A 23,199-nucleotide genomic window follows, 5' to 3' on the forward strand; every position below is an offset into this window, starting at 1 on the left:
AATTTTTTAAAAAGATTTTATTTATTTGAGAGAGAGAAAGAACAAGTGAGGGACGTGGGGCTCAATCCCAGGACCCTGGAATCATGATGTGAGCCAAAGGCAGACGTTTAACTGAGCCACCCAGGCGCCCCCACAGTAATTTTCTTTAGCATTTTCTGTAGGTTATATTGTATGGATTTTTTTCTTCTTTTTCTCTTTTATTATTTTTTCACCGTGATAAGTGTACTCTTTAACCCCCATTCCCTGTTTCACCCATTCCCCCACCCAGATTGTACAGGGTTTTGGGTTTGTTTGTTTGTTTTTTAAGATTTATTATTTGAGAGAGAGAGCGCAGAGGGGAGAGCAAATGAGAGTCTTAAGCAGACTCCACACTGAGCACGGAGCCTGACGCAGGGCTCACTCTCACGACCCTGAGATCACGACCTGAGCTGAAACCAAGAATTGGAGGTTTAACCCACTGCGCCACCCAGGCACCCTGTATAGAGTTTTTTAAAAAGAGCAAATGTACACAAGCATATACAATAAAAAGTGTATCCTCCTGATCCCATACTCTTCCAGTTCTCCCTGAGGACACTTGTTAGTTTCCTGTATATCCTTCCAGAAGTATTCTGTGCAGATACTGTATATATCCAATTTTCAGAAAAATGGATACATAGTTAACTGTTTAGCAAATTGCTTTCCATTTTTTATTTTTATTTTTATTTATTTATTTTTTTAAAGATTTTATTTATTTATTTATTTGGCAGAGAGACACAGCGAGAGAAGGAACACAAGCAGGGGGAGTGGGAGAGGGAGAAGCAGGCTTCCTGCTGAGCAGAGAGCCCGATGTGGGGCTCAATCCCAGGACCCTGGGATCATGACCTGAGGCGAAGGTAGACGCTTAACGACTGAGCCACTCAGGCGCCCCTTCCATTTTTATTTTTAAATTTGGGGTTATGAACTACACCAAAGAAGCATAGAAAATGACACCATCACACCCCCAGTAGCCCTAAACACAGGTTTAACAAATGTTAACATTTTGTACTGGCATCTTGTTTAGGGAGGTAGCCCTATGTTAGTGCAGCCCCATGCGGAGGAGTCCAGTTATTGATCATATGCACACATGATTCTTTTCAGCCTGTGCCCAGCTCTTGGATATTTAAGAGTATTACTGATTTTTTTTTTTCTTAAATAATCGATGTGGAGGTAATATCCCACTTTGTATAATGCTGCCCCGGTATGAAGGCAAAGGGGAACGAAGCTTGGCTGTAGTTTCGGTTCAAATACCTGTTCAGCCACCCTTCATAGCTGTGTGACCTGGGGTGAGTGAGTGACACCCCCCCTTGATCCTCTTGACCCATCTGTAAAATGCTGTAGTAATCCCTCCGCTTCATCGCTGCGGGGAGGAGTACAGTAGGAAACTGAAGATTTCTTTGGGCTTAGTTTCTCAACACCCTTAAGCAGGGAGCCCTCCATGGGGGAGACCAAGCTCTACTGGCCACGCGCCGAGAGCTACCAGAGCGCCGGACAACTGCAGCTCCTGCTTCAAACTGTTCCCCGCCCCTTTCCCGGGCCACGCTGGGGGCGGGGCGGTTAAATGTCTCTGTGGCGTCAGCGCAAGCAGGACCAATCCCCCTGCCCCGCAGGCGTTAGCTCGTTTGCGTGGGTTACCCGCTATTGGTCCGTTGGGCAACCCAGGCCGTCCCAGCTTTTTAAAGCTGCCGCGTAGTATAAACAAGGAGATGCAGGGCGGCCAGGCCATGATGTCATCGCGGCGCGGCAGCTCTTGGGGCTGACGTCATCTCCGGGGAGGTTGCCGACCCAAGGCTGTTAGAGCCTTCCTAACCCAGTTGGGCTGGCTTAAGAAGGCCGTTCCTGCCCCGTCGAAGGTCAGTCCCATTGCACTTCAGTGTCCCAGGCGGCGCCCCGTCCCCGAAGAGAAGACCATGACACAGTAAGTCCGGGCTGCGGCTCTCCTAGGGGGACCCATTTCTCTGGCAGGGAAACTGAGCCTCAGAGGCGCGAGTGGTTCGCGAGTTTGCATAGCAAGTTCGAGTTGCAGCCGGTTGTCCTTGCCCACCCCGGGGTCTCCCATCTTTAGCTCAGGCCATGTGGCCCCGCCCCTTGCTTGTGATGACAGCGGTCACTTTAAGTGCAAAGGTGGGGGCAAGAAGGAGGTTTTAAAGAAAATCTGCCTTCCAAGATGGCGTCCCATTAATCACGTGCCGAGTCACGGTGAGTGATTGGCTCTCATGGTCCCCGCGGGGCGGAGCTCTTGGCGGGGCTGCCGCGGGCAGCAGCCGGCTACTGTTTGCCGGAATCTCCCGGCGCGCCCCCGCGAGCCCCCCTCCCGTCCGGCGCGCGACCCCGCCGCTTCGAATGTTGTGAATCAAATGTGGGGTTTGTTACATTCCGCTGCCGCCGCGGACAGTTCTTAAAGGGCCAGCCGCCTGCAGCTGCGCAAACCCGGCCGCGTCCTGCGCCGCCTCCCGCTCCCGGAGGGCCTGGGCTGAGAGAGGCAGACCGCGCGTGGGCCTCGCGAGGCGGACGCCGGCGGACCGACAACAAAGAGAGAGCCCCGGAAGGAGCTGGACTGCACCCGGACCGGGGGGTGGGGAGGGGAGCACATTGTTCCGCAGGGCGGGGGCTCTTAAAGGGTCCAGGCAGCCCCCCTCCCTTCTGTCCAGCTTGGCCGTCCTAGATCGGGAACAAAGGAGCCAACGTGTGGCCTGGCGGCCGAAGGTGAGTAGGGGCTAGAGCCCCAACTCCCTATTTCCGCATCCCTGGAACTCCTGTCCCCCTCCCTTGGGACTGGGGGCTGTGATCTAGCTGGCTCCGCAGGGGTTAATCGCGGGCGGTCCAGAGGAGGGACGGAGAGACCTCTAGAATCGAGGAGGATTCCCCCCAACCCCCCAAGGCCAGGTCGAGTCTTCCTTCTCCCGGGGCTGAGTGCCGCGGTTGGAGAGGAAGGAGCCGCCCCCTCCCCCTGCCGCCGCCACTTCCTTTGTTGTTGCTTTTGTCTCACGCCCGAGCACATGGTCCGGGATCCTCGGCTCTTAAAGTCACAGCGCTCTGGCCCCAACGCCGCAGTCTGGCCTCCCGCCCCCCATGTCCTTCCGAGCGCGGCATAAATGAGTGAGGGGGGAATGTGGGAGTCTCCTCCCCGGGCGAGTGTCTGCACCTTGGCCGCCCATCCCCGGGGAGGGGTGGCAGAGGAAGCTCCCCAGAGCCCCGCAACCTGCGTCTGGCCCGCGTTGAGGAGGGGCCGGTCCCTCAGGAACACTGGTTTCCTCCCCCGCTAATGTGACCACCTGGTTTCTTGCGTCTTGTTCCTTCTGGCTTTATTTGGGCGTTCTAGGAAGGAGAGATTTCCATCCCCATTTCACAGCTGTGACAACTGAGGCTCACGGAAGCGGAGAGATTTCTTTCCTTGACCAAGGTCATCTAGGGAACCTGGGCTAGCCGAGGACTCCTAGCTCCGAGGCTGATAGTCCTGTCCTCAACTCCCTCCAGGCAGCACACGTTGGGAGAGCTCTGTTTGCCTACAAGCAGTAGTGGCCTAGCCTGCCCCATGGAGGGAGGGGGGGGGGCGGGCTTCTCATCGTGCCTGAATCTACTCAGGCTCTCAGGCAAACATTCCCCCCGGGGCAAATGACTTGGCAGGGGTTCCCTAGACTTGGACTAGGATAGTTACATGGGGCACTGGAAGTAGGGAGTTGGCTGCGTCCTGGGGGAAGGGGTGGATGCAAAGTGTGGTGCCTGCTTCCAGGCAAGATTGGATTTAGGGATGGGACCCAGCAGACCCATTTACCCAGACCTCATTGAAAGCACAGCACAGAGGACTATGGAAAGGCAGAGAAATTGGGGGTGGTCACCTGGCCACCCTTGCACTTTGACCTTGAGCAAGTTGCTGCCTCCAACTCTGGGCCTCACTTGTTTCATTCACCACAATAGGGTTAGTAGTGAGTGCCTAAAACAGAAAACTCTCCATCTCCTTTAGGGACTGAAATTAGTTGGGATTAGGTGGTTATTGGGGGCTACTGATGGTAATTAAAGAGTCAGGGGTTGGGGGAATCTGGGCCTAGGTGGCCAGCCAAGGAGAACTAGTTCAGTCTTTCTCTGGCTTTGTGGGCTAGAGCAAGTTACTTCCTTTCTCTGGGTCTCAATTTCCTCAAATATGAAGTGGGTGTGTCACCTCTGCACAACCTCTTTTCTTAGTAGGACTTCCAAGAACCAGGGGTCCCTCCCTTACCAGCTGGGGTTTTCCCCTAGGGAGGCATATTTCCCAGCTATCTATCCTGCAGAGCTTGAAGTGGCACCTGATTTCTGTTTGTGGAGGTCAGCCTCTCTCAATTTATAATAGTGATCACTCACACCTCCACTTTGCCAATCACCTCTGCCTTTGAGCAGCCCTTGCCAGTCCACTGGCAGGTGGTTATCTGGCTGTTCCATCTTAGAGGTGAAGAAGCTGAGGCTGAGCGGGGAAGTGATGCGCCCAATCCTCAGCCAAGACTCTGGCCAGAGTCGGGGTATCGTGTGTAAACTTTGGCACCATCATCTATAGCTGGAGGCCCTTTGGACTGCTGGTTTGGTTTCTCAGCTCCTTGCTACTTCCTTTTCCTGAGGAATGGGTGTTTTTGAAGGGGCTGGCCAGAGCAGATTCCCATGTGCCTGGGCCTCTGTGGCATCCACGCCCCCCAGACTTTTGCACAAGAGGAGCCATTGAAGCCACTGGGTCGTGCCCTAGTGCACTCACAACTCTGGCTGACAGGCTCTGGACCTCACCTCTCTGGGCCTCAGTGTCCTTACTTCTGAGGGCTGCTGTGAGGACTCAAGATGGCATGTGAGAAGTGTCATAGTTATTACTGTTAATGTTTTTCATCAGCAGGACTGTGGTCTCCCAGGATCTCTGAGGTCAGTTAGAGCAGAGGTGCCCAAACCTGGCTGTGCCATAGAAACTGCTGGAGAATTTGGTAAAATGTCTAGATAACCTTGTTCCCCAACCCTCCAAAGATTCTGATCCAGAAGGTCTGGAGTGGCCTAGGAGTTTCTTGTTTCAGATATTTAGGGGTGTACTCTGAGTCTCTCTTGGCCTTTGTTTGCTCGGCTGAATTGTCAGCAAGAATCAGGAAGGCTGTGGGTGTACACACGTGTGTAAGGATGTGCACTCTGCTCACACCGGGGCTTACAAACCTAGTCACCTACGGTGGGCAGGTAGAGCACGGGCATTGGGTGGCCTGGAGAGAAAGCTTGTGCTCCGGTGAGGGGGACACAGCAGAAACGAGGGCCTAATGGGACCAGATTTTCTGCTTTTGTTTCCTCTCAGGAAAGACCTGATTTTTATGTAATCTCCCAGTTTTCAATCATGGGCACCAATTTTACTCCTGCCAGACTGTGTGATTGGCTCTCAAGTGTACATTTACCACATCAGTGCTGGCCACAAGCTGGTCACTGGGCTCTGTCCGCCCTTCTTCCAAGTGCCAGAGCCCAGGTTAGGTGGGAGAAATGTGAACTCCAGCTCTTACACTTCTGGCTGTGGCCATGGCGAGCTTCCCCTGCAGACTGGCTTTGAGAGTTAGGGTCCAGGCTTGTAAAGCCGAGCACAGAGGAGGTGTTCTTGCCACTGCTAGCAGGAAGGAACAAGGCGTTGAGGATATGGTGCACTGGCTCCCTAGCTGTGTCAGCAGGGAGGTAACACTGAAAGCTGGCTGTCAGAGATGCATAGGAGTTTTGTCAGATGAAGGGGCGGACGGAGGAGGCCTCCCTGTGGCAGGAACAGCAAAGGGCTGGTCCTATTTGATGCAGCCTTCAGCTCTGCAAGGCCTGACAGGTTCCAGAGTTTTCTCTGCCAGGGCCTCATCCCAACCTCTGGAGTTAATAAATGGTCCCCCAGCTTATCCCACCTGGACCCCCAGCTCCTACCAGAGGGAGGAGACCTGCCCCACCCCATTACCACTCAACTTCCTCCTTTAGGTTCTTGCTTCCCCTTTTTTCTCAGCAAGCCCCACTGCCACTTGGGGGCTGTGTTAAGCCCCCAGAGCAAGGGCCTGGCTGTATGCCAGACTCACCCACCCACCAGTGGCTGCTTCCTTCATTACCTCCTGCAAAGCGCTTGGGCAGGACCCCTTCTTGCTGGCAGCAGGGTGCAGTGAGAGGCTTGTGGCCAGCTCACCTCCCAGCTTTGACACTTGGGCAAGTCCCTTTCAATTTCTTTGAGCCTCAGTTTTCTATTCTTTGAAATGGACCTTGAAGAGTAGATGAAGTCACATGTGGGTAGGCACTGTGGGAGCTGGTTATGGAAAGAAAGAAAACAAACTGACTTGAATTGGGAGCCCCTGAGGGCAAGAACTGGGTCAGAACCTCTTACCTGGCAGTAGTGGAAAGAGAAGGCCTGACTGGAATCCCCCCCCCAGAGCTGACCCAATGGAAGGGAGGAAGCTGGAGTGCCCTCCCAGGAACCCCCAGCTTCCTGGAGGTTGAAGTTGTAGACCGCCACAACAGAACAGGGTGCCCTGGGGTCCCCATCCTGAGGGAGCCTTACTGGAGCCACTTGGCCTGGAAGCATGCTGGCCAGCCCTCCTAACTCACCACAACCCTGAAGGGGAACTTGATCCCATTTCGTAGAGCAGGAAACTGAGACCTGGGCTCCCTGTTCCTGATCTGTCATCCCTGATCCCCAGTGCCCAAAAAGAAGGCCAGACCCAGAGTGTACACTGCACATGGAGTACAGGGGCATGGTGGATATCAGTAGCCCTTAGAATCAGACTGCTGAAGTTTAATTCTGTCTCCACAATCCCTAATGGGGCAAGTGCCTGGACTTCTGTGTGCCTCAGTTTGTTTATCTGTTTGCCTTATAGGGTTGTGAACCCTGGCCCAGCCCCTCCACCCCTCTGCCACCCCTGATGCGACCATGGGCTCTGGCAGTGACTAGGTGGCCACCCTCTGCCCCTGTGGGTCAGCGGCGATTCTCTGTAGGACCCGGCACTACCCCGGGCCAGCTCCGGGGAAGGTAGGAAGGAATCTCCTAGTCCTACAGAGCCTAGAGCCCCCGGTACTAGGGCTGTCAGCTTGGGTTGGGGCATAGGGACCAGGGGTGACAGGGCATAGGGCCCTGAGTGGTCTTCCTTCCCTAGTGGGTAGTGACCTGGCTTCTCTCCATGCTCTCTGAATGAGTGGCTCCCCTCAGTCCTACTGGGGCCTCCTCTCTGTGGTGCAGCCCCGGCCGCGAGGGCCCCCTGGCCAGCCTGCCTGCCCAGGATGAGCGCTTACCCTCCCAGCAGCCACCACCCCGACCACCACACCTCCCTGTAGAGGAGCACCGAGCCTCGGCTCCTGCCGGCAGGAGCCCCCGAATGCTGCACCCAGCCTCCCAACACAGCCCGTTCATGGTTGATCTCCACGAGCAGGTAGGCACAATACTCATCACCTCTGTTTCCCCACCCTGCTGGCCCCTCCCCACCAGCCTCTGGCAAGTCTGTCTGAGGACCAGAGGTAGCAGAACCCTGATTTCCCCTTAACTCTTTGCATGTTCAGTGAGGCATTATTAGCCCTGTTTTACAGGTTGGTAAATTGAGGCCCAGAGAAGGGAAGGGCCTTCCTTGGGACTACACAGTGGATGAGTGATAGAGTTGGAAGCCCCTCCCAGGTTCCCAGAGGGTTCTCTCTGCCCTCTAGGGCTTGGGACAGGGATATAGGCAGGTGTGTACCTAGGTAGGACCCAGCTAGAGAAGGGAAGGGAGGTGGCCCAGCAGGCCTTTCTCATTTGGGGGCAGCAGCATGGCCATTTCCTCCCTACACTTCCCGGGTTTCTCTGTACCCACAGGTGCACCAGGGACCCGTCCCTCTGTCCTACACAGTCACCACAGTGACGACCCAAGGCTTCCCCTTGCCTACAAGCCAACACATCCCTGGCTGCAGTGCCCAGCAGCTCCCAGCATGCTCCGTGATGTTCAGCGGTCAGCACTACCCCCTTTGCTGCCTCCCACCCCCGGTGAGTGAGTGCCTCCACCTCCTGCCCCATCCCCACTTGAAAGCCCCAGACATAGGCCAGCAGCAGAAACAAGCCGAGCTTATGACACCCATCCAGGCTATCAGAGCACCTGCCCAGCTCCAGGCCTCAACCCTGCCCAGAAAAGGCATGTGTGCATTCACGAATAGTGAGAGGGCACCTCAGGGTTCAGGGACCTTCCTGCACCCCAGTGCCTGCCTTACAGTTTGGAATTGTAACTATGGGTCTTAAGAGTGTAGTGTCCTGCCTGGGTGGCCTCTGGCAGGGGTAGGAGGGGCCAGAGGGCTTCAGTGGGGACCTCTCGATGGATGGAATGGCCCCTGGCCTTTGGCACAGGCATAGGCCCAACCGAGAGCCTAGAAGAACATTCTGCAGCCCCCCAACCCCTCCCTCTCTTGGCAGCTGATCCAGGCGTGTACCATGCAGCAGCTCCCTGTGCCCTATCAGGCCTACCCCCACCTCATCTCCAGTGATCACTACATCCTGCACCCCCCACCGCCAGCCCCACACCCCCAGCCCGCCCACATGGCACCTCTTGGGCAGTTCGTATCGCTGCAGGCCCAGCACCCGCGAATGGTGAGTCTGGGCAATGGGTTTGATGCTATAGGGGATGGCATGGGGGGCGGGGCTTCCCTCCTTACTGACTCTGGCTGGCCCACCCCCGCTTCTTCCAGCCCCTGCAGCGGCTTGACAACGATGTGGACCTGCGGGGGGACCAGCACCCCCTGGGGAGCTTCACCTACTCCACCTCTGCCCCAGGGCCAGCCCTGTCCCCATCTGTGCCCCTGCACTACCTGCCCCATGATCCACTGCACCAGGAGCTGTCTTTCGGTGTGGTAAGTAGCGCCCCCAGCTAGACTCTAGGGTGATCAGGAAACAGGCCCGCTGGGCTGACCTGCACCTGGCACCCCTCTCGTAGCCATATTCCCACATGATGCCACGGAGACTGAGCACTCAGAGATACCGCCTGCAACAGCCGCTGCCCCCGCCACCCCCACCGCCACCCCCGCCACCGTATTACCCCAGCTTCCTGCCCTACTTCCTGTAAGTACCAGCACATCTGCCCCAGAGCCGTGGTGCTCTGGTCTCCTGGGACCTCCAGTTGTTGGACCCAAAGCCCCATGGGGTGCTTGGGGCCTCTAAAGCCATCTGGCATCCCCACCAAACCACACACATTCTCAACACTCACCAGCTGGGTTCCTGGCCCTCTTACAATGTCCTGGGACAAACACTGGAGTCCCTGGTGTGAATGGTGCAGAGCTCTGGGCTTTGTTTCACAGAGGGAGTCGGGAGCAGCTCTGCACCCCCTACACCTACTGACCTTGACCCTGGGCCCCCCACACCTGTCTCCCCCCCCCCTAGCTCGATGCTGCCAATGTCACCAACAGCAATGGGGCCCACCATCAGCCTGGATCTCGATGTGGATGACGTGGAGATGGAGAACTATGAGGTCCCGTGGAACACTGTCCTGGGAGGTGGGAGCTTGGGGGACCTCCGGCCCTGAGCATTAATGACCCTCCCCTCCTGCCTGGATACAGGCCCTCCTGAACCTGGCAGAGCGGCTAGGAGATGCCAAGCCCCGGGGCCTCACCAAAGCGGACATCGAGCAGCTCCCATCATACCGCTTTAACCCAGACAGCCATCAGTCAGAGCAGACACTGTGAGTACTGTGCCCCCATCTCCTGCCCCTCTGTGAGCACAGGGGGGCTGCAAGGGGACCCCTTCCTCTAGGGGGTTTTGTGCTATGCAATGAGCCTCCCCCTGCCATCACTGTGGAGGTGACGCTCTCTGCCCTCTCCCAGGTGTGTTGTCTGCTTCAGTGACTTCGAGGCACGGCAGCTGCTCCGAGTCCTCCCCTGCAACCACGAGTTCCACACCAAGTGTGTCGACAAGTGGTTAAAGGTAATACAGCCCAGGCCAGATTCCAGGTGTTCATCATGTGGTGAGGGAGGGGGGTGGACCTTGGAGGGTTTCCCTTCTTGTCATCATCTAGAAGTCCAGGCTCTGTTCAGGGGTCAAGTCCCAGAAGCAGAACAGACCCAGCTGGGGTGGGGGACAGGCAAGAGTGGAGCCTGATGTGTGGCTGCTCCCCCAGGCCAACCGGACGTGTCCCATTTGCCGGGCCGACGCCTCCGAGGTGCCCAGGGAGGCTGAGTGAGGCCCACAGCCGCCCAGGATAAACCCTGCCCGAAGCTCTGGAAGCTCGGGTTGGGGGGACCTGGGGAGGACGGGGAGGGAGTGGCCCAGGCCTGCCCCGTCATTCCCGCCTGCATCTCCAGAGCTGGTGCCAGGGTCAGCCCCAAGAGAAGCCCCTGCAATAAGCCCCTGCATTTGCCAAGCTCCAAAGACTCCTGCCCCGATCTGCCTGCCAGTCTGCCCACCACGGAGCTGCCTGAGTGTCCCTAACTCAGTCTCCCTCCTGTTTGCCCTCGAGTCCGTCTCCTTTTCCTGCCAACCCTAGGAACCAGGGGTCTATCCCCCCAAGCTCAGCTAGGGGAGATCCTCAGCCCCAGGATGGGCAAAGAGGGCTCCGTCCTGGGTTGCCTGGTCTCTTGCACTGAAATGGTATGCCGTCTGACTGGGTGGCACTGACAGGCGTGCGGACAGAGGGTGGCATGAGGCCATTTCCTGAGCCCCAGGCCTGGGTCCTCTTGCTTTGACCCCAGACAGACTCAGGCAGCCAGCCCTACCCAGGCTGCTCTGAGGGTTGGCTCCCTTAAGGACCCTCACCCCAGTCACAACATTCCAGCCCACCCCCAGGCTGGAAGATATCAGAGCCAGCCTCCTGAGCAGATGGGAGACAGGCCCTGAGCTGGGGTGGCCTGTATCCTGAGGGGGCCTGGGCCATGCAGGGGAGAGAGACCTCCTGTGTTCCTGGTGGCCACCCCTTCCTGGCAGTGATGGCGGCCAGACACACGCCCAATGTCCCCTCTCTGTTGTTTTGCATGAACGTGAGGAGCAGCAGTTTTTGTTTATTCATTTGGCCCAAAACCGCGTGTAGGATTTGGGGGTGTGGATTTTTAAATAATTTGTTTCCTTTTGGTTTAATGGGGGATATAGGGACCAACCAGGACCAAGTGCCCAGGGGGCCGGGAATGGTCTGGTGATGCCGCCTGGTCTGCATGCATGTGTGCGGCTGGGGCTGGGCTGGGCGGCTGGCAGTCATGGGTGGGGTTGGGGGGTGGTCTGTGCTCAGCTGATAACTGCCATGCACTGTACTGCACACGTCCCCAGAGCCTACCGGGACCGTACGCTTTTCAGGGCATTTCTCCCTCCAGCCAGGGCCCGTCTCCCACCTGACTGGGCGAGTCTCCTCCAAGGAAGTCCCAGGAGGACAGGGACCAGGGAGGGCGTGGACCCCATCTCCAGGGGCCCCCTCCCAGCCTGAGTCCTGCCCTCCAAGGTCTGGAGGAGGCCCCCTATAGGGTCTGGCTGAGCTCCCACCTTCTCTTTCCCCAGTCCCATTCCTTTCCCGTCCTACCCCCAGCTGGGGTTGCTGCCCCGAACGAACCGCGTGTGGGGCCGGCACATCCTAGCAGGCAGCCCCTGGCGCCTGCTGCCTCAGGGATGCTCCAACCACCCTCGTTCTCCCTGCGGCGGCCCTGGCTCCCTGCCTCCCCTCAGCCTGCCATGGGGCCTCATCAGCCTGGCCCCACCCCCGTGGAGAACCCAAAGTCTTACTGTATATAAAACTCCAGGTGATGTTTCTATATTTATAGCAGTGTTGAAACCCCACGTGTTTTACACAGAGAACCACCCTCTCCAAACCCCCCCCTCCCTTTCCCACCCCAACAAAAGGTTTTCAGAATCCTTAAGGTTCCTGGGGCAGGCGGAAACAGGCTCACGGATTGTGTGTCGGCTGCAGCAATGATTCCAACGAGCAGCTATTGGGGGGGGAAACACAACACTTTAAAAAAATCATTAAAAAAAGGATTTATAAAACAATTATTTAGGATGTTTGTGATTTGCCGACCTTGCTATAGATGCCATGTTACCAATGATTTCCTGTGGTGGGGGCTTGTCATTGTTTACTCTTTTATTTACCAACTTCTGGCCTAGGCATGACAGTGGGCACCATCCCCCAGCCCTGGCTGGGCCCAGCACCTGTGTTCTGTGTTAGAAAGGTTATATATATATATATACACACACATATATATATATATATTTAATTACATATATATATATAAAAATATATGTAATTTGGGGGGGCCCTGTTCCTTGCACATTTTACAGTTACCTCATTTTCCCCATGTATGTATTTGAGAAAATGCTAATATATAGAGAAAAAAATGGTTCTTAAAGCTTAAATGTGTGGTTTTTTCCATTCCATTGGATTCACATTGGTTTGTAGCATTTAACATAACTAGTATGTTGTATTATATATATGTGTATACTGATTGAAATTTTTAACAGATTTGTACTTTTTTTAAAATGAAAGTTGCTAGTTCTGCTTGACCAAGTAGTGCAATCATTATTTTTTTTAATATTGTTGCTGATTTCAGAGGGATATTCACTAATAAATGTATGATGTATATCAAGTACTGCCCAAGCTGCCTTTGGCTACCTGTGTTCTTTTGGTGGGAAGTGGGGGTAATGTCAGTCTGATGGGCAGGGGATAGGGATGAGGTGGGCAATAAAGATTGTTCTCTGCTGTGGCACCTTGGGGGTACTTCCTGATCAAGAGGGTCTGCCAAGCCAGGTTAGTGATGACATTCTGGGCCATCTGCTTCACACTCAAATTAGGCAGGATTCTGTTGGCAAGTGGCAGAATTCCATCAAACTGGTTTTAGGAAAGCGTTATTTGTTGGTCTGTCATTTCAGTTCTGGAGGTAGGTTCTGCCTCAAGCATGACTGGATTGGGCTTGGGCATGTTATAAACCAAGGTCTCCTTCATTTTACAACTTTGTTTTGAAGGAGCTGCTTCTGTGTGGTGGTTCTTGGTAGCTCTAGTTCAGTGTCTTCTAGTTTGGCATCATTCCATGGGAAAACCATTTTTTTTTCCTGGAATTCTAATGGGATTTCTGGGATGGAGTCTTGTTAGACCCAATTTGGATTGTGGGTACATCCCTGAGCCATTCACTACCATACCAGGGAGCTACACCAGCATGATTGGCCTGACTTGCATTACATACCCTCCCACCCACAGGCCCTACTAAGACTACATGAACCTGAGTCCCTTATCCCCAGGCTCAGTGGGGACTAGGGGCCTGAGAAGCACCCAAGGACCAGGTTGGTGATGCGGTTACATTCCTCTTACCATGATGGTATATAGTGCTGCAAGGATATCCGCTGACTTGTTAGCATGTCAAAGCAACATGATCTGGAGCAGGAGCAGTGAGCTGGGGTCAGGAGACCCAGGACCTGGTGTCTTTGTGATGCCACTATCTGTAGCCTTGGTCAGGTCACTTCTCTTTCAGCCTCTGTATCAACTACAAAATAAGGGACAGTTAGTTGAGTGGTTCTCTGTGTTTCAGAGATGGTGCTATGGGAGCATAAGGGGGATTAAGAAGGGTTCTGTGGTTAAACAAGTTTGGGAAATAACACACTAAAGGTAATAGGAGCCTATGTTGCAGGGCTTCTCTGAGCCTTGGTTATGCTGATGTGTATTATAAGCCTCTAGGAATGGATACTGTGAGCAACACTTCCTATATTGGGCTTGTTTGGCTACATGTAGTGCTCAAATTGCATTCTCTGGGGCACACTGGGCAGTGCTGGACTAGACCAGTGATAGCAACGGAGTTCCCAGGGCCCTAGTCTGAAGTCTAGGGAAGTCTCTAAGCTCTTTTCAGTATTTAAAAAAACCTATGGGAAAGAAGACATGATCTTCTCATTTGATGGAAAAAAAACTTGCCAAAATTGAACATTTAGTCATGACAAAAACTCTCAGCAAGTTAGAAATAAGAGGGTAACTTCCTCAACTTGGTAAATAACATCTACAAAAAACCCGACAGCTAACATGTAATGGTGTGAAAGACTAGGTGCTTCACCCTTGAGATCAGGACAAGGCAAGGATATCCACTCTCACCACTCCTGTTCAATATCATACTGGAACTCCTAGCCAGCACAATAGGATAAAGCAAGAAAAAGGAAATAAAATTAAACACACAGACTGAAAAGAAAATTTCCCTATTTATAAATTTGATAACCTATAAATTATCAAAATCCCGTGGAGATTTTGGAAATCCCAAGGAATCTACAAAAAAAAAAAAAAACAACTTAGAACTAAATGAGTTCATCAGGTCACAGGTTACAAGATGAATATAAAAATTAATTGTATTCTATATAGTAGCAATGAACACATGAAAATCAAAATTTATATAATCACTCTAAAGATGAAACATAAATCTAACAAAAGATGAGATTTGTGTGTTGAAAATCAAACACTGGATGAAAGAAATCAAAGACTTACATAAATGGAGAAACATAGTCATATTCTCAGATCAGAAGACTCGGCAATAGGTAAAGATTGTGATTTCTTCCCATATTGAACTATGGGTTTAATGCAATTCCTATCAAAATTCTGGCAGGGTTTTTTTTTTTTTTTTTGAGATGACATTCTTCAAAATTTATATGAAAAGGCAAAGAAGTAGCTAACTTTGAAAAACAAGAATAAAGTGAGAAGACTCACCATACCTGATTTTAAGAGTTGCTGCAGATCTGCATTAAGACAACATGGCAGAGAGAGAGACAAGTAGATCAATGGAACAGAAGAAAGACCCCAGAAACAGACCTGCACAAGTATGGCCAGCTAATTTTTGAGCATTCAATGAAGGATAGGCTTTTCAATAAATAATAATGGAGTAGTTGGGCATCCATAAAAAAATTAAAAAGGATCTTAAGTCACAATACAAAAATGAACTCAAAATAGATCATAGATTTAAAGGTAAAACATAAAACTGGAAAACTTTGAGAAGAAAACAAGTGATAATCTTCACTAGGACCTAGAGCTAGGTGAAGAGATCTTAGACATGACACTGAAAGCAATCCATAAAAGAGAAAAAAGTGATAAATTGGACTTCACCAGAAACTAAATGCTTAATTTGCAAGTCACATGTGAGAAATTACTCATATCAGATAAATAAAGAACTCTCAAAACTCAACAAAAGACAGTCCAATTAGAATATGGGCAAAAGACATGAACACATTAAGAGGATATTTCATTTGTTCACCACCATAGCTATTAGGGAAATGCAAATTCAACCACAATAAGATTATTACACACCTGTAAAAACAATGAAGATAATAGTGACAATATCAAATTCTGGTGAGGATGCAGAGGAATTGGATTTCTCAGACACTGCTGACAGGAATATTAAATAGTACAGCCATTCTGGAATATAGTCTGGCAAGTATCTTTTTAACATTTATTTTGATACAATCTATCATAAATAAGTCAGTAGAGGTTCCACTCTGCCACTGAAGCATCTGTGAAGAGCCCTGGACCATTCAACTAATGAGCGTCTAAAGGACGTCCCATCTTTTATCCCAGCCACCACACACACCTTCCATGTTGTTCCTGTCCATTAATTGCTTCCAAATCCAGATGATCAAATAATTCTTCATCCCCTAGGTAAACTAAAAAGGGTTGGTTCAGACATTCCAGGATCTGCACCCCTCTTAAATCCCAGGTGAATCATGAGAGGAACAAGGCTTCAGTGGGTAGCAAATTGGCCACCCTTGAAGAGCTGCTGCAGCCTCTGCTTGGCCTCTTTGTTCAGCTTCACCATGGCGACAGCCTGGTAGTTTCCTCTAAAACTAAACATATACTTACTAAATGACCCAGCACTCCTGGGCATTTATCCCAGAAAAATGAAAACATGTCCACACAAAAACACGTACACAAATGTTCATAGCTGCTTTATTCGTAATCACCCCAAATAGGGAACAACCTACATGTCCTTCAGTGAGCAAATAGTTAAATTGTGATCCATCCAGATCACAGAATACTACTTAGCAATAAAAAGGAACAAACTAGGGGATCCTGGCTGGCTCAGTCAGTGGAGTGTGCGACTCTTGATTCGAGGTCATGAGTTCAAACCCCACATCTGGTGTAGAGATCACTTAAAAAAAAAAATGGAACTAAAATAAAAAAAAAAAAGGAACTATTGATACATGCAACAACTTGGATGGATCTCAAGGGAATTATGCTGAGTGAAAAAAGCCAATCACAAAGGTTATATATGTATATATATCAATATTAGGAGAGATGGAGAATAGTGGTTGCCAGGGGTTAGGGATGGCGGAACAAGGGTGTGTGTGTGTGTGTGTGACTATAAAGGGGTAGGAGGGTTAAGATCTTTGTGGCAATACAATGGTTCTGTATCTTGATTATGGTGTGGTTACATGAATTTATATAAGTAATGAAATTGACAACTACAAACACAAATGGGTGGATGTAAAACGTGAAATCTGTGGATTATATCAATGTCAATTTTCTGGTTTTATGTAAGAGGTTATCATTGGGTTACATAAGGGTTACATAAGACCTTTTTGTAATATTTTTACAACTTCCTATAAATCTATATTTATTTCAAAATAAAAAGAAAAAAAAGCCTGTGGAAATTGGATAAAGGCCGACATTATGAATCAGATTAAAATCCTATCATTTTTGTACTACACAGAGAAAATCCTAAAGACTCCACCAAAAGCTAAAAGTAATAAAAGAAATAAGTGGCAGAATACAAAATTAATATCCAGAAATTGGTAGTGTTTCTATACACTAATAATAAAGTAGCAGAAAGAGAAATTAAAAAAAAATCCTATTTACAATCGCACCAAGAAGAATAAAATACTTAGGAATAAACTTAACCAAAGAGGTGAAAGACTTGTACTCTGAAAACTATAAAACACTAATGAAAGAAATTGAAGATGACACAAATGGAAAGATATTCCATGCTCATGGATTGGAAGAATTAATATTGTTAAAATTTCCATATTACCCAAAGCAAGCTACAGATTCAGTGCAATCCCTATCCAAATACCAATAGCATATTTCAAAAAACTAGAACAAAAAATACTAAAATTTGTATGGAACTACAGAAGACCTGAATAACCAAAGCAATCTTGAGAAAGAAGAACAAAGCTGGGGCTATCACAATACCAGATTTCAAGACGTACTATAAAGCTGCAGTAATGAAAACAGTATGGCAATGGCACAAAAACGGACACATAGATCAATGGAACAGAATAGAGAGCCCAGACATAAACCCACAATTATACGGTCAATTAATCTATGACAAAGGAGGCAAGAATACACAATAGGAAAAAAACACTCTCTTTAATAAATGGTGTTGGGAAAACTGGACAGCTACATGTAAAAGAATGAAACTAGACCACTTTCTAACACCATGCACAAAAATAAACTTGAAATGGATTCAAGACCTAAATACGAGACCTAAAACCATAAAAATCCTAGAAGAGAGTACAGGCAATAATTTCTCTGACATCAGCTGTAGCAACACTTTCCTAGATATGTCTCCTGAAGCAAGGGAAACAAAAGCAAAATAAACTATTGAGACTACATAAAAATAAAAAGCTTTTGCACAGCAGAAGAAACCATCAACAAAACAAAAAGACAACCTACCGAATGGGAGAAGATATCTACAAATGATATATCTGATAAGGGGTTAATTTCCAAAATATATAAAGAACTTATACAACTCATCACCAAAAAACCCAATCTGATTAAAAATGGGCAAAGGACCTGAATAGACATTTTTCCAAAGAAGACATACAGATAGGCAACAAACACATGAAAAGATGCTCAACTCCAACATCACTAATCATCAAGGAAATGCAGATTAAAACTACAATGAGGTATCACCTTACACCTGTCAGAATGGCTAAAATCAAAATGACAAGAAACAAGTATTGGTGAGGATGTGGAGAAAAAGCAACTGTTGGTGGGAATGTAATGTAGTACAGCCAACTGTGGGAAACCTAGAGGGACCTAGAAGGTATTCTGCTAAGTGAAATAAGTCAGACTGAGAAAGACAAATACCATATGATTCCACTCATAAGTGGAATCTAAAAAAAAATTATTAAACAAAAAGCAGAATCAGACCTACAAATACAGAGAACAAACTGATGGTTGCCATAGGGGAGGTGGGTGGGAGGATGAGCAAAATGGGTGAAGGGTAGAGGGAGAGACAGGCTTCTAGTTATGGAATGAGTAAGTCATGGGAATAAAAGGCACAGCATAGGGAATATAGTCAATGCTATTGTAATAGTGTTGTGTGGTGACAGCAGCTACACTTGTAGTGAACATAGCATAATGTATAAACTTGTTAACTCACTAAGCTGTACACCTGAAACTAATGTAATGTTGCATGCATGTCAACTATACTCAAATAAAAAATAAATTAAAAAAAATTTTTTTTAAATCTTATCATCTTGGGACTCCTGGGTGGCTCAGTTGGTAGAGCATGTGACTCTGGATCTCAGGGTCGTGAATTCAAGCCTCACTTTAGGCATAGAGCTTACTTAAAAAAAATTAAATATTTAAAAAAATCCTATCACCTTTGGGCTGTAGTTCTGTTACTTGAAGGCGTGGCAATGGGGGGATGGGTAGAAGGTCATTCTGGTTACCGCTGTTCTATCAGAAGTTCTGCCTGCCAGCAACTACAGCTAAGCCTGGCCCATGGTAGCCATTTCTTGAAGAATGAATGAATTGGCAGTAAAGTGTGTCTTTAATAACAATTGGTAGAATTGGTAACATCTCTCCAAGCGTTGCACACCATAGGTCCCTGGAGGGAGGAAGATAGAGCTCCAGGAACAGATACTTTCTGTGCCTCGGAACCCTTTGAACTCAGCCTGTGTACTGATGGGAAAGACTTTCAGAGTTCTTCTCTGGGCACAGAAGGTGTAAAAGCTACATTACTCTATAAGGGCAGTTTAACTGCCACTGAGTCCTCAGCACCTTGTAGGGTGCTTTGCATGTTGTTTGTGCTAAATAAAGTCATTCAACAGAACTGGCTGTTTCTGCCCAAAGCCATGTACTGTTCTAGGCAGTGGGGGAACTCCAGTGAATGAGACAAAGTTCCTGCCTCCAGGAAGCTGGCATTCCAAAATAGACAATATGTAAGTAAAGAATAACTTCAAATTATCACAAGGGTCATGATAATGGGGTGGTCTCCCAGAGGAGGCGACATTGACATCAGTGAGACCTGAATGATGAAGAGGAGCTAGTCAGGAGAAAAGCATTCCAGAGGAGGGAAGAGAATGTGCAGAGGCCCAGAGGCAAGAATGAGTTTGGGCAAGAGCACAGGATGAAGTTGAAGAGATGAAGTTGAGGAGGAAGTCAGGGGCCAGGTCCCAGAGAGCCTTATAAACCATAGTGTTTCATTTGCTCTTCAGCTCCCTGAATTGAGGCACGTATTATCTTTGGTTTCCCTTTGGAGGAGCTACAGCTCAGGGAGGCCCCAGGATAGCCCTAGGCCCAGGTAGAAAATGGGAGAGTCAGGATAACCTGGTAGTCTTTCCACTCACGCATTCTCCAAGTCAGAAAACCCACTTTCGAAAAACCCAAAAAGAGGTCTCCTTCAGTCTGTTTCCCCACCCCCCTCCATGCTCCACTGCCACCTTACAACTTCTTGGGATGCAACAGGAAGAGTCTTGTCTCTTCTTTTCCTTTTTTTATGAATGGGGAAACTGAAGTCAGACTGATTGCAGCCCTAAAGATAAACCCCCTTTGTCATTTTACTGGAAGATGGGTGATGTCAAAGAAATGGGGTTCCATACTTGTCTTTCCCTCCTCGCACCTGCCTCTCCAGCTTCCCTAAGGGAGGGGATGGAGGTGGTAGAAGAACTATTATCCCAATCTCGTCTCACTCTTGTCAGCCCCTGCATCTCCCTCCTTCCTTCAAGTCAAACCAGGTTCTCATGGTTTCTCCAACATGCCGTTTCTACCCCCGTGTTGTGCATGCTGTTTCCCCTGCTTGGAACACTATTCACATTTCGTGAGTGCCCACCATGTCGACGAGTTATCCCTCAGGGGGTCCTTCTTCGGTTTTCTTTACTGTAAAACTGTTACTACTTCCCTCATAGTTCCTGCTGAGGAAAAGGAGGCTCAGAGATGGGAGGGGACTTGCCAAAGATCCCAAAGCCAACACACAGTAGAGTTGGAATCAAGGGATCAAGCCCAGGTCTGTCTACCCACCCCTGCAGCCTTTGCCCCTGAACCACACTATGTTGCCTCAAATGCTTTAACTTTTCCTGGTAAGCATGCTCCTTTTCCAAAGTTCAGTTTGAATGTCCCCTCTTCAAGTGAGCTTCCCCAGATCCCTCCCTCAAGCCAGAGCAGGCCACACTTCTACTCTGCTTCCACAGCCCACCATGCAGACGGCTTTTCCCCACACATCTCACCTGTTATGATCAATCCAGCTACCTGCCCATGTCTCTGCTTCAGTAGACCAAGGGCCATCACAGTCACCATGTTCCCAGATCCTAACAAAAGGGCATGCACACAGTAGGCATCAGTGAGGGTTTTCTCAACAGGTGATCGAGTAAGTGAACAAATGAGCTGCGGGGAAGAAAAGCATGTGGGAAGATGACCCCAGTCCCAGGTCCCAGGTGTTTGCACAGGCCCTGCCCTTTCTTTCTTTCCAGTGTCCCAACATAGTGAATTAACTGTTTACTGTCTCATATCCAATGATCTTTCTGTACGAATGATGATTCCTTGAACCATCCCGTCCTTGGCTTCCATAGTTCTGACAAGCTGGGGCAAACCCATTGGCCTCTGCTGTTCTCTCAACCTCAGATCAAGTCTCTGACAGAGAAGTGCACGCTGGAAAAGCCCTCTGAACAACAGACGGCTCACTGCTGGTCAGTGCTCAACACAATGGCAGGTTGCTCAGCCAGAAATTAGCCACATCTGCTGAGCATGAATGGATTTATTTTAGCAAATGTATAAACATTTTATATGATTTTAACCAAAGTATATCCAGGAAAAAAAAAAGCTTGAAGCAAATATGCCAAAATATTAATAATTTGGTGTAGTAGGAATGTGAATAAGGGTTATTTTCTTCTTTATACTTTTCTGCAATTTTTTAAAAAGAAAACGCCCTGCCACATATGGGGTGCAACTAAGCACAAAAACCCCAATCTACTTGCCAATTATGTTCCTCCCTCCCAAAGGTGGGAGTCCTGACATCCTAAGGATGTCCTCTACCTCTGACAACACCCTCCCACCAACCCTCCTTTTCTGAAACCTGGACCTCACCCTTTCTGAGATTTGACTTTCAATTCTGGGATATACCCCCATAGTCTTTCAACACATGTTTTTTTTCCTTAAATTAGCTGCAGTAGTTTCCTGTTTGTTACTTGCAACTAATGATCTCTAATATAGGGACCAAAAAGGTAAGAGCTATCTGAAAAGATCCAGGTTTATGTTCCTAAATTGGTATACCATGCTAATTATTTATATCTACTCTCCTTGCCAGTACCTGGGTTTTTTTTTGTTTGTTTTTTTAAGATTTTATTTATTTATTTGACAGAGAGAGACACAGTGAGAGAGGGAACACAAGCAGGGGGAGTGGGAGAGGGAGAAGCAGGCTTCCCGCGGAGCAGGGAGCCCGATGTGGGGCTCGATCCCAGGACCCTGGGATCATGACCTGAGCCGAAGGCAGACGCTTAATGACTGAGCCACCCAGGCGCCCCGCACCTGTGTTTTAATAAGCCAGAGTCTTATAAATACGTTTCTGGAAGACCAGAATCACATGGTCTAGGCACTGCCTGGCTGGCAATCAGAAGAGTTTGAGAAATTGACAGCATATCTTTTAACCATTTCTCTTGAGTGTCAGTTGTTAGTTTATCTTTAGGCAGGAAGTGCATGGTGTGTTTAGGGAACAATCAAGAGATCTGTAATGGTTAGTTAGTGTGACTATGTGGAAGAACAGAAAAACAAAGCTGTAACAGTTCTGTAAGGGCCCAGAGTTGAAATCCCCATCTTCCAGGCGGAGGAGCTGGACTTTCACCTGGGACAAAGGGGTTGCTGAAAACTGAATGCCCACATGTGATCTCTGTTTTCAGAAAGAAAATTGGCAGCAGGAAGAAAATAGACTGGTGACACTACCTGGCTTTTCATGTCTACTCCCACCATGAATTCTGGTCTGTCTCACCTGGGCTCTCAGTTTTTCCAGAAAGCCACCTAAATCTTCCTATACTCTGGCCTGCTCTCTAAAATGGCTATTTCAACTCTTCTTCAGTATTCTTAGACCTCTGACCCCCATCAACCCCCATCACATGCAGACACTCTCAACTTCTGCCTTCAAATCTACAAATACACCAACTACTGTTCCCATCCTTCCTCCTAAGGCCAACCCTTCCACCACCCAGGGGCATCTTTCTGTTATCTTTTCTCTGTGCATTTTCCACCTTTTCCTCTAAAATCTCATTGCTTTTAACATTTACACATAATGAAGTCTCTCTCACCTTAAAACAAATGACCTTTCCTCATTCATAGCTCCTCTCTGGCTTGTTCTAGTTCCTCCAATACCTTCCACCGACTGATTTCCTGAGCGCTGCCTACATTTCATCTTTCTACTTCATCTCCCATTCATTACTTCTGCCTTCTGATACTGTACTCCACTGATCTAGCACCTGTGAAGGTCACCAGTGACTGTCTGTTCCTAAATGCAGTCGTCAGAAACCTGGACATCATCCTCAATTTCTCACTCCATCACCCCCCACATCTTATCAGCCTCCAGGTCCTCCCGGTCATTGTGCTTTCTAAATAGTCCTTATTTCCATCATTAACACCCCACCATCCCCAAGCCATTCCTAATCCAGGACTCTATCATATCACCTCTCAGTCCTGCCCCCTCCCATCCAGTCTCCCCAGTGACAGAATCAGCTTTCTAAAACCCAAATCTGATGTATCTCTCTTGCTTAAAGCCCCTCAATGGCCCTCAGGATAAAGGGTGATTCCCTAACCTAGTTCACATAATCTGACCCCCAATCTGTGGGCCAGAAACAAGGGGACACTTGACTCTGTATCAGGTACCAACTGGGGAACTTTTACATTTACAGAGATCTTGTAAGAGACCAATTAGGAGGTTACAGCTGACCATAAGAGATGGTTAGTGGGGATGGAAGTTCAATCAACAGGAGGTTAAGAGTGGAGGCTGGGGCACCTGGGTGGCTCAGTTGGTTAAGCGACTGCCTTCAGCTCAGGTCATGATCCTGGAGTCCCTGGATCGAGTCCCACATCGGGC

General features: G+C 49.2%; 1 protein-coding gene, 1 non-coding gene and 1 pseudogene across 4 annotated transcripts; 2 read left to right on the plus strand and 1 right to left on the minus strand.

Moving 5' to 3' along the window:
* The first annotated feature begins 1,711 nt into the window (after positions 1 to 1,711).
* RNF44 (ring finger protein 44) lies at positions 1,712 to 12,528 on the plus strand. 3 transcript variants are annotated; one of them, XM_044917104.1, is made up of 11 exons: positions 1,712 to 1,933; positions 6,837 to 6,988; positions 7,196 to 7,385; positions 7,802 to 7,969; positions 8,390 to 8,563; positions 8,662 to 8,823; positions 8,907 to 9,031; positions 9,350 to 9,437; positions 9,526 to 9,647; positions 9,790 to 9,889; positions 10,083 to 12,528. In XM_044917104.1, exons 2-11 carry the CDS (start codon positions 6,882 to 6,884, stop codon positions 10,143 to 10,145), a joined length of 1,299 nt encoding a protein of 432 aa, XP_044773039.1. In that variant the 5' UTR covers positions 1,712 to 1,933; positions 6,837 to 6,881; the 3' UTR covers positions 10,146 to 12,528. The 3 variants fall into 3 exon arrangements, with proteins under 3 accessions (XP_044773039.1, XP_021557004.1, XP_021556995.1); XM_021701329.2 differs by lacking the exon at positions 1,712 to 1,933 and adding an exon at positions 2,249 to 2,721; XM_021701320.2 differs by lacking the exon at positions 1,712 to 1,933 and having other exon boundaries at positions 6,747 to 6,988; positions 7,166 to 7,385.
* Positions 12,529 to 15,546: 3,018 nt separating this feature from the next.
* Positions 15,547 to 15,714, minus strand: LOC110588285 (annotated as a pseudogene).
* A 2,672-nt stretch (positions 15,715 to 18,386) lies between these two features.
* On the plus strand, positions 18,387 to 18,459 carry TRNAQ-CUG. The gene has a single exon. It is a non-coding gene; the product is annotated as a tRNA-Gln (tRNA).
* The last annotated feature ends 4,740 nt before the right edge of the window (positions 18,460 to 23,199 follow it).

This window comes from Neomonachus schauinslandi, chromosome 7 (assembly GCF_002201575.2).
Source record: "Neomonachus schauinslandi chromosome 7, ASM220157v2, whole genome shotgun sequence".
In the NCBI taxonomy this organism is placed as follows: Eukaryota; Metazoa; Chordata; class Mammalia; order Carnivora; family Phocidae; genus Neomonachus; species Neomonachus schauinslandi.